Source organism: Phocoena sinus, chromosome 16, assembly GCF_008692025.1.
Source record: "Phocoena sinus isolate mPhoSin1 chromosome 16, mPhoSin1.pri, whole genome shotgun sequence".
NCBI classification, from domain to species: Eukaryota; Metazoa; Chordata; class Mammalia; order Artiodactyla; family Phocoenidae; genus Phocoena; species Phocoena sinus.
This window is the reverse complement of record NC_045778.1, coordinates 54,317,400-54,335,582: the sequence shown is the minus strand read 5'-3', so window position 1 is coordinate 54,335,582 and position 18,183 is coordinate 54,317,400. Positions and strand designations below refer to the sequence as shown.

At 57.4% G+C, this 18,183-nt stretch overlaps 1 protein-coding gene across 1 annotated transcript in view; it reads left to right on the top strand.

Annotated features, from left to right (window-relative positions):
* Positions 1 to 16,565, top strand: part of SLIT1 (slit guidance ligand 1) — a 170,437-nt gene extending 153,872 nt beyond the window's left edge. The window contains exons 26-37 of the mRNA XM_032608954.1: positions 494 to 657; positions 2,377 to 2,501; positions 2,779 to 2,876; positions 6,047 to 6,186; positions 6,373 to 6,466; positions 9,025 to 9,162; positions 9,994 to 10,231; positions 11,783 to 11,913; positions 12,393 to 12,547; positions 13,653 to 13,941; positions 14,291 to 14,502; positions 15,189 to 16,565. Of these exons, the coding sequence (XP_032464845.1) occupies positions 494 to 657; positions 2,377 to 2,501; positions 2,779 to 2,876; positions 6,047 to 6,186; positions 6,373 to 6,466; positions 9,025 to 9,162; positions 9,994 to 10,231; positions 11,783 to 11,913; positions 12,393 to 12,547; positions 13,653 to 13,941; positions 14,291 to 14,502; positions 15,189 to 15,427 (2,023 nt within the window). The 3' untranslated portion in view covers positions 15,428 to 16,565. The remainder of the gene's footprint in view (positions 1 to 493; positions 658 to 2,376; positions 2,502 to 2,778; positions 2,877 to 6,046; positions 6,187 to 6,372; positions 6,467 to 9,024; positions 9,163 to 9,993; positions 10,232 to 11,782; positions 11,914 to 12,392; positions 12,548 to 13,652; positions 13,942 to 14,290; positions 14,503 to 15,188) is intronic.
* Positions 16,566 to 18,183: the final 1,618 nt, after the last annotated feature.

Genomic DNA, 18,183 nt, shown 5'->3' with positions numbered 1-18,183 from the left:
GACCCCAGGAAATTACTTATTCCACATGAGGCTCAGTTCCCACGTCTTTGAGATGGAGAAGAGAAAACTTACACTGTGGGACTGATGAGAGGATTAGATGCACTGACGGGAGAAGCAGCTGGTTCATCACAGCAGTAAATCTCGGTTGCTTTCTCCCCAGTGCACTCTGGAGGCAGTGCAGTCAGAGGCTCTGGCCTCAACAGCACGAGTTCAGATCGTACTTCCCCACTTTCTCTGTGCATTTGGGGCAAGTGTCTCCACCTTTATGAGTCAGTTTCAACATGTAAAATGGGGATAGTAGGGTGTGATGAGGACCAATCAAGATAACAGATGAGGAGTGCTTAAGACTCTACTGCCTACACAGTAAGTGCTCATTAATGGGGGCTGCTAGGGTTGTGCCAGCTCCTGGCATAATGCCTGGCACCCTAGGCACCCAGTGGGCGAAGGACCCCATGAAGCCATAATGCCTACTTCTCTCCACTCTCTGACCCAGGGCCATTGGTGCCAACCCCCTGTACTGTGACTGCCACCTGCGCTGGTTGTCCAGCTGGGTGAAGACAGGCTACAAGGAACCTGGCATTGCCCGCTGTGCCGGGCCCCCGGATATGGAGGGCAAGCTGCTCCTCACCACGCCTGCCAAGAAGTTTGAATGCCTAGGTGAGCCCGGGAGCACGAGAGGGCATGGTGGGTGCCGGGTTGCTTCCCCCCACCTCCTGCTTCCCCCTCCGACCCTGGCAGAGCCTTCCAGACACTCCTGTGTCCCCGAGGTGACCGGCTGGGTGGGGAACAGGTGGCAGGAATGAGGCCCCTGCTGCTTGTTAGCATTGCCGCCCTCTTGTCCTGCCACACGACGAACAAAAGAAAGCCAGGCGGAAAATCTCAGGCCATAAGGGCTCTAATCCCTCCCTGGGGTTATGTAAGGAAAATAAAAATAGCAGTGTTTCTGGACGCTCCAAGCCTCTCAGCAGTACAAGCACTCAGGCCTCACTTTGGTTGGAATTGTGCTCAGCAATTAGCTTAAACGCCTGAGCCACTGGACCCAGCTGCCGCTCTCCTGACATTTGTGGAAATACAAGGCCTGAGTGTGATTGGAGGCCTCACCCTGGGCATCTGTAAATAGTCGTTCAGGGATTGACTGACTGACTGACAGCCCAAGCCCTGGGACCCCTGCTGAGCAGGAGGTGGTGGCCGAGTGGTGGGCCCAGGCCTAGCTTCGTGTCCCCCCCCAGCAGGGGGGCAGCTGTGGGAGGGCACGGGAGGCCGTGGGGCACGACTCCTGCCCTCTGCAAGCTCACAGACCACCAGCGAAAATGAAGCTGACAGCCAGGGGTTAATGAGGCGGCCCCGGGCTGCCCTGTGTGCAGGATGCTGTCACAGGAGTGACCCTTCAGAGGGGCCCGATCTGTGGCTTGGCTGCTGGCTGCTGGGAGCAGGCCAATGTAGGTTGAAACGTTTGCTCAGTGTTTATTTACTGGGGTGGGATTGGTACTGGTGAAAGGTTTTTGTCTGTGTGTTTTTTAAAATTTTTATTGGAATATAACATGCATAACAGGAAAGTACAGATCGTAAATGAATGGCTCGCTGAATTTTCACACATTGAACTGGCTGGCATTACTCTTTATTCCTGTGAGGCCCTAATGCTCCTCCTAGGTGGCACCCCAGGCAGCCTGGCTGCCAGCTCGTCCCCCACCTCCAAGTTCAAGGAAGGGCCACCAGTGAGTCCTGAAGGGGCTGGAGAAGGTCATGCCTGTAGCCAGAGAGGTGACCGGAAAGGGTCCTTCCCTGCTCAGCCTTGGAGAGAAACAAGTTCAAGGCCATCGGCCTTTTTTCTCCTAAGCGTGGCCTCCTCTCAGAGCCAAGTCTCCTCCCTGCTGGGGTGGCCGCCCTTGCTGTCCAGGCCAGCAGGTGACAGGGCTGGGGGTGGTTGCCTCAGAAGGGTGTGAGGGGATGGGGAAAACATCAGCCAGTTTCAGTAATGGTGACCATGATGCTGTCACACCGATGGTCCTGCCCTGACCGCCACATGGGGGCTCCCCTGAAGCCCCTTTTTCGGATTATCTCATTTAGTCCTTCCAGCCCCATGAGGCAGGGGCTGTTTTTAGCTCCATTTCACAGAGGAGGGTCCAGAGGCTGGAGAGGTGTACTGTGAAAGGCGGGATGAGCGCGATCCAGAGGGAATACCGGCGGGGCAGGCCGGGGGGGGGGGGGGGGGGGCGGGGGCGGGGGGGCGGGCAAACATCTCCTTGGGGAGAGGGTTTCGCAAACCCGTCCCTGCAGTGCCAGGATTCCGGGCCGGGCCGGGGTCCGCGGGACTCTATGCCCAGTCCTGTCCCCACACCCCCTCCCTGCACTAACACCACTCCCACCTTGCCTCAGGTCCGCCCAGCCTGGCTGTCCAGGCCAAATGCGATCCCTGCTTGTCCAGCCCATGCCTGAACCGGGGCACCTGCCATAACGACCCCCTTGGGGCATACAGGTGTGCCTGCCCCAGCGGCTATAAGGTGAGTGCAGGCTGTGGCTGGAGGCGGAGGGCTGCTCGAGGGCGCGGTAGAGCAGGGCTGGGGCTGTCTCATTGGCCACTCAGCCCTCAGGGCCGGGGGGGGGGGGGGGGGGGGGGCGGGAGGCCCAAGTGAGCATTTCATCCATGACCTAACAAGTGGATGAGAGAACAAGGAACCCCCGGGACCGGCAGGCCGAGCTGCTGAGGGGCCGGCTGTCCCTCTTGGCTCACTGGCCCCTGGGTCTCCCTGGGGTCCCCAACGCTGACTTCTTCCCTAGGGCCGAGACTGCGAGGTGTCCCTGGACAGCTGTTCCAGCAGCCCCTGTGGAAATGGCGGAACCTGCCACTCGCAGGAGGGCGAGCATGCCGGCTTCACGTGAGTTGCTGGGGGTGGGGCGGTGGGGGAGTGGGTGCTGGGACGTGGTGGGTGAGTGCTAATGGGATCCGGCACCCAAGCCTCGGAGCCTTCCTCCTCCGAATGGGATGGCCCAGGCCCTTTGAGCTCTGGGAGATGAGGGACAGGCCCAGGGGGAATAGCCACTCACTCCAAATGGCCCCCAGAGGCCTCTCCGTGTCCACCCAGGCCACGCCTCCGCTGCGCACAGGCAGTGAAAGCACAGAGACTAGGGGCTGCCCAGGTCACACAGCAGGCTTCTGCCTGCTCTTGCCAGGTGCCAGGAGAGTCTTTCTGTGGCACTGGGAGTCCGTAGCCTAGGGCATATGCAGCGGCAGTGCCAAGAGGCAGCTTGGGGGTGTTTTCAACTCCTGTAATCTCCATTAACCCCCAAGGCCTCCAATTGAAGCCATCCACCTGCTTGTTGGGCCAGTGTTGCCTGAAGGCAGGGCCCGCAGCCAGCTGCTTCGGATCAGGCGTCCACCCCGAGTCCCCAGGACAGGGGAGGGGAGTCCTGCCCGGAGGTGGAGCAAGTCCTGGTCACGCCCTCCGGGGGGCCTCCCCCACCAGCTCATGGGTCACTCTGGTCGCACCCCGGGCATCGGTTTCCCACTGTCCTCCACATCCCGCAAGTCCTCCCAGTGCTGACATTGCCGCTCAAGCCCCCCACTCACCCTGCTCCCCCCAGAGCCTCTCAGCGAGCCCGCCAGCTTCCCAGAGCTTTTCTGAGGAGCACATAGTATTTAGCTGCTGAAGAAAAATTGCCAGCTGAGCAAACTGACTCTTCAGAAAATGATGTTGAATCTACTGGCAGAGATGGCCAAACCTGTCTCTGCAAACCCAGATTACCAGCTGTAAAGAAAACGCTAAACGGCCTCTCCGCAGGTGTCGCCTTGGAAACGGCGTCCTTACAATAGGCTCTGTGCTCCTCTGGGCTTCCGCCGCAGCTCCATCAAAGCCCCCTCCTCATTGGCTAGACTGCTAGGGGGCGTGTCTACAGAGAGGGGGCTGCTGAGAGGACGCACCTAGGAACTCTCCCTGCTGGGCCGGGAGGGGTGCAGCTGGGAGTAGCCCCTCACACTTGGCATGCCTGCAGATTGGCGGGGGCGCTGTGGGAAGGACCCTGTTGGTCGAAAGGGGTGCCTCCCTGAGTAACCCCTCAAACCTAAGGCTTACAAGGGAGTCCGCAGTTGTTCCCCGAACCCCGCCAGAAGGAACTTAGCTGAGATCCGCCACCACCTTGCAGGGGGAATTAAATTCCAGGAGACAGCCTGCAACAGTAGGCGTCACACCTTCTTGTTCACACACCCACCCCGCCGCAAACGAAATTTTAAAACTACAAACTGCCTGACACATTCTTAAGTGACAGCTAAAACTCTTCATGGTAAGTTTAATTTTTCATTGCAAAGAAGGTCATTTCCAGAACGCGGTACATATTATTAACATTTAAAATGAAAGCTGTGACTCCTTAAATCACTCTTTTATCCTCCAGGGAAAAATCATTTTAAAATCACGTGAAGGAACGCCTCTTGAACAGCTGCTACATCTTGCATCATTCTCGTTTCTACTCAAACTAGGATTTGTTTTACTCCCCTCACCTGCCCCCCATTTTCCTTCTAATGTAATCTGTTTTCCTACTAGAGGCTTTCCTTAGCACCCTGCCATACTTTCCTACCACCAAAATGGGTATATAAGTTTAAATTTAAAGTTTTTTACTATTTCTTGTCACCATAAACCTCTGATTAAGTTTCTTTTGCATTGAGTTATCATTACAGTGATCAATAATATACAATTGATCAGAACAACATAACTATTCCGAAATTTGATAATTATTACACATAAAAGGTAAATTTTATTAGACTGTATCTCTTAATGAGATGGATGGAGCTTTTGTGTGTGTGCGTGTGTGTGTGTGTGTGTGTGTGTGTGTGTGTGTGTTTTCTTTTTTTCTCCTAATTGGTTTATGTGTTCAGAGGTGAATATTATAGAATGTGAGAGGGCTTAGCAGCCAATCTATTCCCTTAAAAAAAATGTGTGTGTGTGTGTGTGTGTGTGTGTGTATGTGTAGCTATAAATGCTGAGAAAGTTTGTTCACATAAATAAACCAATGAGATTAGGAGTTTTATTATAGCCACGTCACTCAATTACTTGAAACCCTGTCAAGTTTATATGCTAAAAATCCCAAGTGATCTGTCATCAAAAATTATTTTCAATGCTCTATCAGCTGACAGTTCCATGAGGTCTTCCTTCAATTATTTTTTAATGCACAGAACTGGAAATCTCGTGACTTGCAAAAGGGTTTGTTCATTCACTTTGGAAACATCAATATTCCTAATTGTCCCTTCATTTGGCACCCAAGGATCTTAGGCCCCAGGCACAGCCCACCTTGGCCTCGTGCTGGAAGAGGTGCGCATGAGCCTTTCTGGAGCTCTGGGGCAGGTCAGTTAAGGGGGGAATTCCATGCACAACATGAAGATGTGGAAATTAATTTCTCAGACCTCTCTGACCCACAAACCCCTTGGAAAACCACAGTTGTCCCAGAGGGAAGTGTACCCCGGTTTGAAGATCGCTGATCTCCAGGGCTCTCCGAGACCTGACTCCTGCTTACCCCCAGTCCTGTTCTCACCCCATTCCTGAAGTATGTGCTCCCCAAGCCCTGAACTATTTAGATGAGCAGGTACCCTCCTGAAGGATGGACTGTAAGGCTCTCTCTCCCCCAGGCTTTTACTCCCATTGCCTTCCCTCCCCTTCCTCTACTCCCCTGTCAGAGTCCTTGGCTAACTCATCACCTCCTCCAGGAAGCCTGCCCTGACCACTCCCTCCAAGGAGGAGCTAGGTGTCCTCTGCCCCTTTGTCCACCCTCCCCAGCCTCAGTTGTGCACCGTTCTGATACTCACTGTCTCTCCTTTGGTTGCCAGTCTCCTCGTCGTCTCCCCCGCTAGACTGTGAGTGATCTCATGAGCACAGGAGCCCAGGGCTGGTCTTGGTCACCTCTAACCCCCAGCATCTAACAGGGCTTGACCCAGAGTAGGGACCAAAACTCCAGGATGATGCTATTGACCATTGGCCACAGGCTTCCATCAGTGCCTCAGGACGGCTGCCGCCCTGGCCGTGGGCCCACATGCCTCTTCCTCCTCCCCTGCTCCCTACAGGTGCTCCTGCCCCTCCGGCTTTGAAGGACCGACGTGTGGGGTAAACACGGATGACTGTGTGGAACACTCATGTGCCAACGGGGGCACCTGTGTGGATGGCATGGGCAGCTACACCTGCCAGTGCCCCGTGCAGTACTCGGGTAAGCGTGGCGGGTTTGAGTGTCTGCGGGGAGGTGGAGGCCGGTGCACATGCCCTGAGCCCTTGTCCCATGGGCGGAAGGGCTGGGACCCTGCCTCAGTGTCTGCAGGAAGTTTCTGCTGGGCCGGCTGCCTGGCGGAGCACAGGGGGCAGCTTCTCTCCTGCCTCTCCCCCATTCTTCCCCCAGGAACGGCCTGTGAGCAGCTGGTGGACTTCTGCTCCTCGGATTTGAACCCGTGTCAGCACGAGGCCCAGTGTGTGGGCACCCCAGACGGGCCCAGGTCAGTGTTGCCCATTTCTAAGGCCAGGGAAGGGCATTGGCCCCCACGTCACGTCTCCTCTGCCCTCCCCAGCCTGTTTCCTCACCTGTCAGGTGGGTTTGGTCTTGGCTGTTCAGTTCCTGCCCATCAGGGGCAGGGGCAGGGTGGTGGTAGTTTTAGTCGGACAGACCTGGGTTTACATCATGACCCAGAATGGGGGGCTTGACCACTCTGAGCCTCAGTTTTCTCATCTGCAAACTGGGTGCACCAGTAGCTTCCTCCTGGGGTGGTTGTAAGGATTAGATAAGCAAATGCGTGAAAAGCACTTACTTCCACGTCTGACATTTGAAAAGTGCTCAATAAAGAACTATTGCAGGTCCACAATTTCTCATCGCCAATTACAAAATGCACAAAACTCTGAAAACCAAAAGCCATCTGCTAGCAAAATCTGATCCGATCAATGTATTTGGTATTAAAAGCTGACCTGCGCTGATACGAAGCTACTTACAGTCACCATTCACCCCATGTAGTGGGAATATGTGTAGATTGTGAACATGTTTAGTTAAGGGGCTGCCCCAGCTCCAACTGGCATGTTACATAATGTACAGTTATAGGTGTTGTATCACCTTTCCCAAATCCAAAAAGTTCTGAATTTCAAAACCTGTCTGGCTTCAGGAGGGTTGGATAAGGGGTCCTTGACTGTTGTCACCATCGTTGTTACTGGCATATGTGGAGGTGCTTTGTCACTGGAAGACTGGGATGTGAAGGTCACGGGGTTTTTAAGATGTTGCTCCCATCTGCAGTTCTGCAAACATAGTCTCATTTCTGGGACCCTGTTCCACTGCTGCACAATGGTCAGGTCTTCTTCAGGTCTGTGGCTGAGGGACCCGAACCCAGCTGCTCGGGCAGAGGTAGGGGATGGAGTCCCCCAGGGACTCAGTCCAGCAGGAGCTGCCAGAGCCTCCTGGGCAGGAAGTGAGAGCGGGGGGACACTGAGGCCCAGATCCTAGGTCAAGGGGCCGCACAGGAGCCTCCATCCAAGTGGTGGACAGACGCCGTACTGCTGGCTGAGCTGCCGGGTGGGGTGGGCACAGCAGACCAAGGAGCGGTGGCAGAGCAAGTGACGTGCACGCTTCTTAGAGGGGCTGGGCCTCAGAGGGTGGAATAAAGCAGGACTGCACATTGTCCGGGTGGATACTGCTCAGAATGTCCTTCGCACCACAGAGAAGGGGCGCTCGGTGGGTGTACAGTTTACCTTCACTCAACTTCCTGTCTTGGAGGAAGGACTGAACTGACAGACACTCAGCCGTGCCTCGTGTTGTACCTGGAACCCAGCAAGTATTCAGTACACACTCACTGGATGCATGCATAAGGGAATGACAGTGAATGAGTCTGTGGGTGCTTAGCTACTGTAACACTTTTCAGACTGCAGCTCAAGACCCAGTAATAGATTGTGATCAGTTGGGTGGGTCAAGGTTAACGTTAAAAAAATTGAACAGAAAATATCAGAGAGCATCATGCCCTCTTATATAGTAAGGATAAGTATTTGGGCATGAAACTGATTGCAGCGGGCTCTGTGTGTGTGTGTGTGTGTGTGTGTGTGTGTGTGTGTGTGTGTGTGTGTGTTTACTGGGTACAAAGGTATTTCTTACCTCTTGAAAAACACTGGGAATGAGTTAAAATATCTGGCAGGAGCACCTACCTGCCAGGTTGTGTGGTTGAGCCGTGGAGTTTGCAGTTTGTAGTCTGGAAGGGTTTCCTGCAAGGGGTGTTCACCGGAGGCTTCCTGGAGGAGATGAGGTACTGGCCTGGCTGGATCGAGGCAGGGAGAGAGAAGAGGGTAGTCCAGAATCAACAGGTGTGAAGGCAGAGAGGTGTAGCGAGGTGCGGGTTGCTGCCTGTGGAAGCAGGTCTGACCACGGGGTGGCTTGTTATGGGGGCAGCCGGATAGGGAGCATCTGGCAGGGCTGCAACCGAACGGGGGTGGAGGAGTGTGCTCTTTATTTGATGGGCAAATAATTGGCAGAAATGGACTGACTCAGGCGAGCAGCGGACCACAGTGTGAGCCGGGAAGCTGGGGCCTGGCCTGGAGTCAGGATGTTGTGGAGAGGCGGGCACTAGCATCTGAGGCCTGGGAGGCTGGGGAAGAGGGATGGGTGAGCCCCATGTGACTCAGAGCCATGCATTGGCTGGGGTTGGGGAGGGGGGTGGGGGCAGCGGGGCAGGTTGAGAAGGGGTTGAAGGTTGACCTTGGATGTGCTGTTGGTGCTAAGGGTGGTCCTCCACCACAAACGCCCGTCTCCTCCACCTCCTGGGTGTCCACCCTCCCGGCCCAGAGCAGCCCCCTCCCCCGCCTGCAGCCCACATAAACTCTCTTCCTGGATGAGAAAATGGTCTCAGGACGGGTGGGGGCATCTTGACATCTAGCGCTCTGTGTGACCTCCTGGGGGACCTCCCAGACCCCCCAGGGCCATGAGGCTCTCTGCCACACACACAGCCCTGGGGCCGCACAGGCTCCTGGCCGAGCTCTGGGCTGTGTGTGGGGCTGTTGACCCAACCCCGCCCTCCGCCCACCCCAGGTGTGAGTGTGCACCTGGTTATGTGGGTGACAACTGCACGGAGAACCGGGATGACTGCGAGGACCACCGCTGCCAGAATGGGGCCCAGTGCGTGGATGGAGTCAATGGCTACTCCTGCCTCTGTGCTGAGGGTTACAGGTGAGCGGCCCCGGGAGGCACCATGAGTGACTGTCTCCTCTTAGCTGTCTGCTCTGGGACTGGCAGAGGCCACCCTGGGAGCTTTCACTGTGGCTATGCCAGTCACCATATGTGTGGTCTGGGGAAAGTGCATCGGCAGCTCAGAGCACAGGCAAAGGGTCCCTACCCTGACTGGCGGAGGGAGCGGGAGGTGAGTACAGATTACTGGGCAGCGCCCCATCACTTACCTGCCCAGTGAACCCCTGAAGACATGCCCTGCATTAAAGGTCATTTACTTTTGCATCTTGGTCTCTCTGGGAGGCTGAGAGGGGAGGGCACCTGCCCTCCTTCCGGTCACCCACCTCCCATGCTCTGCTTGTGTCTTCTTTTTTTTTTTTTTGGCGGTACGCGGGCCTCTCACTGTTGTGGCCTCTCCCGTTGCGGAGCACAGGCTCCGGACACGCAGGCTCAGCAGCCACGGCTCACGGGCCCAGCCGCTCCGCGGCATGTGGGATCCTCCCGGACCGGGGCATGAACCCATGTCCCCTGCATCGGCAGGCGGACTCTCGACCACTGCGCCACCGGGGAAGCCGGTGAAGCCATTTCTGACAAGTGCTCAGGTGATGTTGGTGCTGCTGGTGCAGGACCACACTTGTTCCTCACCTTGTTCCTCAGCATCTTTCTGGCTCTTCATTCTCTTAGGGAGAGTGTTCACTAGGAGCATCTTCTGTTACTTTAAAGCAACAGTGGTCCCAAGATGTTTAGTGAGTTTCTCTCCAGGACAGTGGGAGAGGAAGATGACCCCTTGCTCCATGGCCCTGCCTTTTCTGACCCGCGTCTTTTCCCGCTCAGTGGGCAGCTCTGCGAGACCCCTCCCCGCCCGCCTGCCCCCAGGAGCCCCTGTGAGGGGACTGAGTGCCAGAACGGGGCCAACTGTGTGGACCAGGGCAGCCAGCCCGTGTGCCAGTGCCTCCCGGGCTTTGGCGGCCCTGAGTGTGAGAAGTTGCTCAGTGTCAACTTCGTGGATCGGGACACTTACCTACAGTTCACCGACCTGCAGAACTGGCCACGGGCCAACATCACACTGCAGGTGCGTGCCTAGGGTGTGCGTCACAGAGGGTGGTCCCGCAGCAGGGGACCCTGGCCTCAGGTCAGAGTATCGGGACAGCTGGGAGTACCCTGTGTTAGTCAAAACTCTTTGGATGTGGGTATCAGGATCTCAGTTTGAGCTAGTTTAAGCACAGTCGGAAAGGTTATTGGGTCACAAAACCAGTCTCAGGGAAGGGCAGGGGTGGAGGTGGTCTCATGGGTGACTGGATCCGGAAAACCAAACTTACCAGGATCCTCTCCCACCATCTCTTGTCTCAAAGACTCCCCTCAGCCTCAGCCTCCAATGCTGCAGACTGGCTTTCTCTATGTGGCTGGAACACGGCCACAGCTAGCGCTGGGAGCCCTTATTTTCCATTTATGTCTTGAATTCCATCTCAGAACATCGTTATGTTGAGGGAAAAAGAAGCAAGTTCTACTTCAGCAGCATTGTTTGCTGAATGTTTCTTGGGGAGGGACAGCGGATTGCACTGCACTTCACATGAAAAGAAATTAAACTCCTCTAGTCATCCCTGTTCCCCAAATTCCATTCCTTATCCCAGCTGCCACATCTTTCTTCTCTCCTTTGTCCTCTTCTCCTTCTTTTCTCTCAGAACCTTTCAGCCTCTCAAACATGCCCACTCTGCTCTCCTTCCCTTGATCACCTCTCATAAATTCTATCCACTACACTGTCCACACAGCAAGACCACAGCTAGCCTAACTGCTCAACAGAATAAAACTCACCAAAACCCTGCCCAGCCACATCCTTGGAGAGGCTCAGTTTATCCCACTATCCCCACCGCAGGCTCTTCCCCGATAGCTCTAGTTGGACAACAGTCAACAACCTCGGATCGGAGAAGATCTCCGATTGGCCTGCCTCAGGTCACATGCCCATCCCTGGACCAACTACTGAGTCCAGGGAGATGGGGTGCCGTGGTCCAGACTGGGCCATGTGCCAGCTGTACAGACCAGGGGGTCAGGGTCTTTACCAGGAGAGGAACAAGGCAGGAAACAAAGATCATGGCTCCTACAGCAGCATAGAGGCATCTCCCTCCCAAGGCACAGCTCCAGCCTTTGCTCGCATGGCTCCAGTGACAGGTGCTACCTTCCAGGTTTGGGTGGCTCTGGCTGTTGGAGAGTCTTCCTGAATCTGTCCTCTGTAGGTTCCGTCCTGGCCCCAAGGCAGCTCCCTGAGGCCCACAGAACAGGATATCCCTCATCCTGTCTAACCGTCCTCTCTGGGCAGGTGGTCCCAAGCTGTCTTACCTCCTGGCACAGAGTTTCCAGGCCTCAGCTGGCCCATCTGTCTTCCCCTGCCTGGCCCTGGCCAGACCGGCTGTGGGTGGAATTTGAGTGGGGTGGGGGTGGGGGTGGGGGTGGGGTGGGGCTGCCAGCCTGGGACAGCGCCCCCTGGAGGATGTTTCCCTTGGGGAGGCAGGGGAGGACTGTTCTGCACACATTTCTCTTTTAATTGTGGGTCCTCCGTCTGCCCCGCCCGCCAGCCTGTGCTGCTGCTGCGTGGGGTGGGGTGGGAGAGAAAGTGCCGTTGCCATAGGTCTCCACAGCAGAGGACAATGGGATCCTGCTGTACAATGGGGACAGTGACCACATCGCAGTGGAGCTCTACCAGGGCCATGTGCGTGTCAGCTGTGACCCGGGCAGCTACCCCAGCTCTGCCATCTACAGGTACGGAGGCCTTCTTCAGGCCCCCCAGCTGCCCTCAAGGGCTGGGGGGCTGCCAGGGAGGGGTCTCCTGAGCCAAGAGCAGGTGGTTATCGGCACTACCAGAGACCTGGGCTGCCCAAGCGGAAAGGGCATTCAGACCACCGAGTCCAGCCCCATGCTGGGTCCGAGGCTCCCTGGGGCCTGAGCAGTGGCCCCATCCTTCCCTGTCCCACAACCGCCACACAGGGAGCTCCTCAGTGGGGAGGGGAGGCTGATTAGTTGGAAACCCCTGCCCCAAACTTCTCAGCTTTCCTGAGAGAGTGCCCAAAGGGGAGCAGGAGGGACCAGGTCAGAGGCCATCAAGTCCCCACAGTCCCCTCTTAGATATTTGGTTTCTTGGGAATCAGCTGCTGGACCAGTGGCCTTTCTGAAGTGCCTAGGCGGGGATGGGTCCAGCTGAAGGCCATTCCCTGGGGCGGGGGCACCTCATCTTCTTCCAGTGCCGAGACGATCAATGATGGGCAGTTCCACACCGTTGAGCTGGTCACCTTTGACCAGATGGTGAATCTCTCCATCGATGGCGGCAGCCCCATGACCATGGACAACTTCGGCAAACACTATACACTAAACAGCGAGGCGCCCCTCTATGTGGGAGGTGAGGACCTGGCCTGGGTGGAGCTGCAGCTGGCCCTCCCCGGGCCACTCCATCAGGTGGTAGCAACAGACATTCCAGGTGGGGCCTCTGTTGCTCTCTGGCCTGAGCCTTGCCAGGCTCAGGAGAACTGCCCTGTGGGGGACATTCCAAGGTGGCAGTGGGGGAGGATCCTAGTGAATGGCCAAGCTGCTGGCGGATTGTCCACCTTGCCTAGAGCCTGCACTGCTCTCTGCCCAGCCCAGACTGACAAAGAAGGATGGGAGTGTGGGTTGGGCTTGAGGCCTGGCCTGGGAGGGGGCCTGGACTTTCCCAGCTGTCTTTTGCATGGTAGGCACCTTTCCTCTTGGCTTAGGGCCAGAAGGGGCTTGTCAGTTGTTCAGGGTCCATTCTCGGGTCCCTCAGAGGCCCAGGCATGGACTCCCTGCTTCAACTGGGTACCTCCCAGCTGGACTTACAGGCTTTGTGGCTAGATGACCCCATCCAGCACCCGAGAACATTTCTAGGTCTAGATGAGACAGGTTTCTAGATGCAGCAGGGCCGCCTCAGTGCCGCAGAGGGCCTTGCCAAGACTTCGGCCAGGAGGGTGTGAGAGATGGAGCCCTGGATTCTAATCCCAGCTCTGCTGTTTACTAGTTGTGCAACTTTGCGCAGGTCCCTGAGCACTGAAATCGAAGGGGTTTCAGCAACTCCGACGTCAGAGGGCTGCTGTGAAGGGATGACCACAAAAGTGGGGGACAAAGTGCCGTACACACGAGTTCTGGGCCCAAGTCCTTGGCTGCTTTTGGGGTCTCTGGGAGGTAAAAGCTGGTGTTCTGGGCAGGAGCCCTGGGCGAGGGCGGCCAGACTCGGGCACCCAGAGCATCACTTGTCAGCTGGCTGCTGCCAGGCCTGGCACCCCCAGGCTCTGATCACAGAGGAAGCAGCTTTTCCATTTCTTCTGGGAAAGGAGTCTGGACCCTCCAAGGTGGCAAAAGACATTGGCCCAGAGTTGCAGAGACTGAAGGACAGATGCCGAGGGCAAGAGGCCCGGTGGACCTCCGAGGTGGGTGCCAGGCGGGGTCTGAGCCTAACTCAGCCCCGCCCCGCCCCCGCCCCTCCACTCCAGGGATGCCAGTGGACGGGAATTCGGATGCCTTCCGCCTGTGGCAGATCCTCAACGGCACGAGCTTCCACGGTTGCATCCGAAACCTGTACATCAACAACGAGTTGCAGGACTTCACCAAGACAAGGATGAAGCCAGGGGTGGTGCCAGGCTGCGAGCCCTGCCGGAAGCTCTACTGCCTGCGTGGCATCTGCCAGCCCAATGCCACACCAGGGCCCGTGTGCCACTGTGAGGCCGGCTGGGAGGGCCTGCACTGCGACCAGCCAGCCGACGGCCCCTGCCATGGCCACAAGTGAGCCTGGGCTGGGCTCAGGGAACCCTCCCCCACCGCCCACCTGCAGGTTCCCTTCCCTTCCCTGCACGTTCCACTTCCCCATGGTGAGGAAAGACTGTCTTTAAACTCCAAAATTGGAACATGTGGCCTAACACAGGGTTTTATTAATTTTTTCTGGTTTTCAGTTTTTATTAACAGGAAAAGGACCCTAGGGACAAACAGAGAATCACATTTTGCTCCCTTTGTTTCAATTCTGGGAACAGAATAAGACCCTGTGAAGCCCAAGGCTGGGGGTGTGGGGTACCCTCGGGTGGCCTTGGATTGGCTGTGGCCTGTCCTCACAGTGCCTTTTCTTTGTTCCCTCCAGGTGTGTCCACGGGAAGTGCATGCCTCTAGATGCTCTTTCCTACAGCTGCCAGTGCCAGGATGGGTACTCGGGGGCCCTGTGCAACCAGGCTGGGGCACCTGCAGACCCCTGTGGGGGCCTGAGGTGCCTGCACGGCCACTGCCAGGCCTCAGCCACCAAGGGGGCACACTGTGTGTGTGACCCCGGCTTTTCGGGCGAGCTGTGCGAGCAAGGTCAGGGGCCCCCCTCCTGACATGCCCTCTCCAGGGTCCCTCCCCACAACGTGCTTTAGTGACTTTTCTTTTTCCCAACCTCAGCAACCCCTCCGTGCCCCCTCTCCCCTCCTGCACCTTGGGCTGCTATTGGGCTGTAGCGCCCCCAATCCTCTGGGCTCTGAGCCCCACCCCCAGATAGATGCCCATCTCTCCCTGGCCCAGCTTGCCCTGTAGCCCCTTTATCTGGGTTAAGTGCCCCTTCTGGCTGGGGTCTCTCCTTACAGAAGAGACCACCAGAGTAACAGCATCTTGGCCACATCACTTAGGGACCTGGAGAGCAGCAGGAAGTCTGAGAGTTGGGGACCCTTCCCAGGTCCTCCTGGCTTCAATTTCTTCTCTGATGTCATCGCCTCCCAGGCTTCCAGCCACCTCTTGCACTCCTCTGGAGGCCACTGTACCCTGACAGCCCAATCTGTCCTGGGGGGCCTTGGCAGCTAGAAAGTTCTTCCTTTTCACTGACCTCACTGTGGGCCCAGGAGGAAGCGTGTGCATGTCTGGCAGGGAGGAGGTGGGGATGGAGGTGGGGTCCAAGGATGCTGCCCCACTCTCCTCCTCCTCCTTTTTCTCCTCCTCCTGCCTCCCCAGGGGCAGCGCTGGCCCATGGGTGTGCCCTGAGGCTTTCTCTTGGTGTCTGTCCCATCCAGAGTCCGAGTGCCGGGGGGACCCTGTCCGGGACTTTCACCAGGTCCAGAGGGGCTATGCCATCTGCCAGACCACGCGCCCGCTGTCGTGGGTGGAGTGCCGGGGCTCATGCCCCGGCCAGGGCTGCTGCCAGGGCCTGCGGCTGAAGCGGAGGAAGTTCACCTTTGAGTGCAGCGACGGGACCTCTTTTGCCGAGGAGGTGGAGAAGCCCACCAAGTGTGGCTGTGCCTTCTGCGCTTAGCGCCCGGCGTGGATGGGGAGGGGAGAGGGCGGGCGAGGGGGCGCGGCCGCAGCGGAGACCGAATGGCCGGCAGCTGGGCTGGGGTGCGGGCCATCACCACGGCGACGCCTGGGCTGCCGGCCCTCCGGTCGGGGGGCGGCCAGAACCACCTTTCTAAAGCAAACGGCGCCGCAGCTTGGGGAGGGGCGGGTGGGCGTGGCCCGGGCCGCAGCCCGCCCTCTCCGGAAGTGCCTTGCACAAATAGGCGCTTAATAAATATTTGTTGAATGAATGTGTGCGTGAGGTCAGGCCACGAAGTGCAGAATAGTGACACCTCCTCCTTGCCTGATACCTGGGTCTCAAGATGGGACTGCCCCTTCCCAAACCAGCCTTGCCCTCTCACCTGTGGCCTGTGCGGGTCCCAGAAGCCCCTTGCCCCCCTGCAGATAACCTTGAAGTCTCTCAGCCTGCGCTGGGGCAGCCGGCCTGGCTCTCAGCTTCTGCTGCTGCAGCGTCTGCTGGCAGTAGGCCAGGCTGCGAAGGGGAAGGGCCCCCTCCTGCTGGCCAGGAAGGGACCAAGCGCTGCCCCCTGGGCTGCCTGGCAGTGCTGCAGCCACTGCTTGCTTAGGAGCGGGCCAGGGGGTGGAGGTGGTTTTAGGACTAGACCTCTGAATCCCAAAGTTATGGGATGAGCATTGTAATTTCAAGGAGGGTGCTCATGCGGAGGAAACAACTGCTGGGACTGCTTAGCAGGGGGACACCACCAGCGAAAAGGACAGAGGGCTTCTTGGTTCCAACTGAATAAACATCACCACCTCCAGGCACTAGCCACCAAGGGGGCATTGGTCCTGGGCTCCCCCAGCCATTAGCCAGCCATCAGCTTATAGCTAGCAGGGGGACTTGGGGGTGTAGGGGGCTTGGGCTAGGCTGCTAAGCCAAGGAGGGGTCTCCTCCCATGTAGACTGGGTTCAGATCACCTCATGCCGCAGACCAGTAGGGAGCTGTGGTCCGGACATCAGGAAACCTCCGCTGGCTCTGTCACTCTGGGCAAACTTCTTCCTCATGGGCCTCAGTCTCCTCAGCTATCAAGTGGGGCGATGGGGGTGAGCAATGTAGACCCTCCCGCTGTGGCTCCAGGAGGGAAGCTGGAAGAGTTAGAAGATCTACTTTCATTAATCACGTCAACAAGTATTCACGTGCCTAACCGGGGCTGGGTACTGCGGGCGTTCTCCCCTCACGGACAGATGGGACTGACTACAGAACACCACAGGAGCGACCTGTGATGCCTGGGAAGGATGCCTGGGAAGGGATCTGAGGCGAGTGAGGGCTCCAACCACAGACACCGGCCCAGGCCAGAGCTGCTCACTCCAAGTGTTTGCAAGGAAGGACTCAGTGTCTGAAGAGTCATCGAACATGTGGCCCTGTGACTACAAATGCTTCTCTTCCATGCAGAATGAAAACGCAGAAAGATCTTTGTGCCCAAATGGCGAGCTGGCTGGAAGCAAGATAGGTCACGCTCTCCTGTCCCAGTGTCTCCCCAAGAGTGTGTGCCCCTGGGGGATCCTGGGGGGCAAGGAGGGTGAGCATGTCCCTTTACTGGCTCCTTCCATCTGCAAACAGAAGGCAGGGTCAGGGGAGTGTGTCGTGTTGGGGCTGAGGTGGCCTTGTGCTTGCGGGCAGCAGGCGGAGCCCTTGGTACCGAGTATCCTGGAGCCTCCTAGGACTGAGCGCGCCTGGTGTGCTCCACTACCCTGGGACTCAGGCCAGTGAGTTGGAGTCCTGGGTCCCCTGTAATAGGAAGAGGACCCTGCCCTGTCCACCTGGGGAGGCGTCCTGAAGGCTGGATCTGCCCCTCAGCAGGGGCCAGGCTCTATTTTCTTGGAACTCTGAGCAAGGCCACAGCACCCCTCACACCCATGGGCAGCAGCCTGGGCCTCGAGGGGCTTCTCTTAGGGCTGCACAGCATCCATCTCTTACCTAGACTTTCTGGGCCCCTGCGGGCACCTGGACAGCAGCCAGCACCAGGCTGGGTAGGAAGGAAAGCTCAAGTGTAGCTAGCCTGCCCCTTCCACGGAAGAGAGGGTTCTGGAACCCACCAACCCTGAGACGTACACCTTCCCCTGGCCACCACCATTCCTCACTGACCTGCAGAAACCGTTCCCCGGGCTTGAGGGGCGATGTCTGGCAGGACCTCTTCGCTCTGCAGAAGTGGAAAGGGCACCTGCAGACAGGTACTGGCTGCCAGGAGTCCTGCACTCCCAGTGCCGTGGGTTTGGGAGGGCAGAGGATGGAGTGTTTGTTTGCAGGGAGCACCCTGCGAGCTTGCTGCCACCCCTGTCCACCCCTCCACAGCACCCCGCGCCCCAGCCCAGCTCCATACTCACCCTTGGTCGAGCCAGAAGACTGGGATACACCAGAAGGGTGAGGGCAGCAAGGGGCCGAAAGACCCATGCGCCCCAGGATCAAGTTTTCCTCAACTGAACCACCAACCCGAAAGTTACTAAGGAACTGGATCATCACACACCTTGCCTGTTCACGTTTGGGCCTGCCGAGTCCCAGAAGAAGGCTGCCGCGAAATCATCTGAGAAATCATTTCCAAGCCTTGCCACCCCTTTGGTAGAGACTCCAGTTCACTTGGACGTCGTCCTCGGCTGGTTCTACTGAAGAGACATAAGCAGGGCAAGTCCCAAAGTTGCTGCTGCTTTGGCAGCACTGCAGGCGACAATGGCCCTGGCTCCCTGTGCAGGTGTCAGGAAACGGAAAAGCCTGGACTTTGT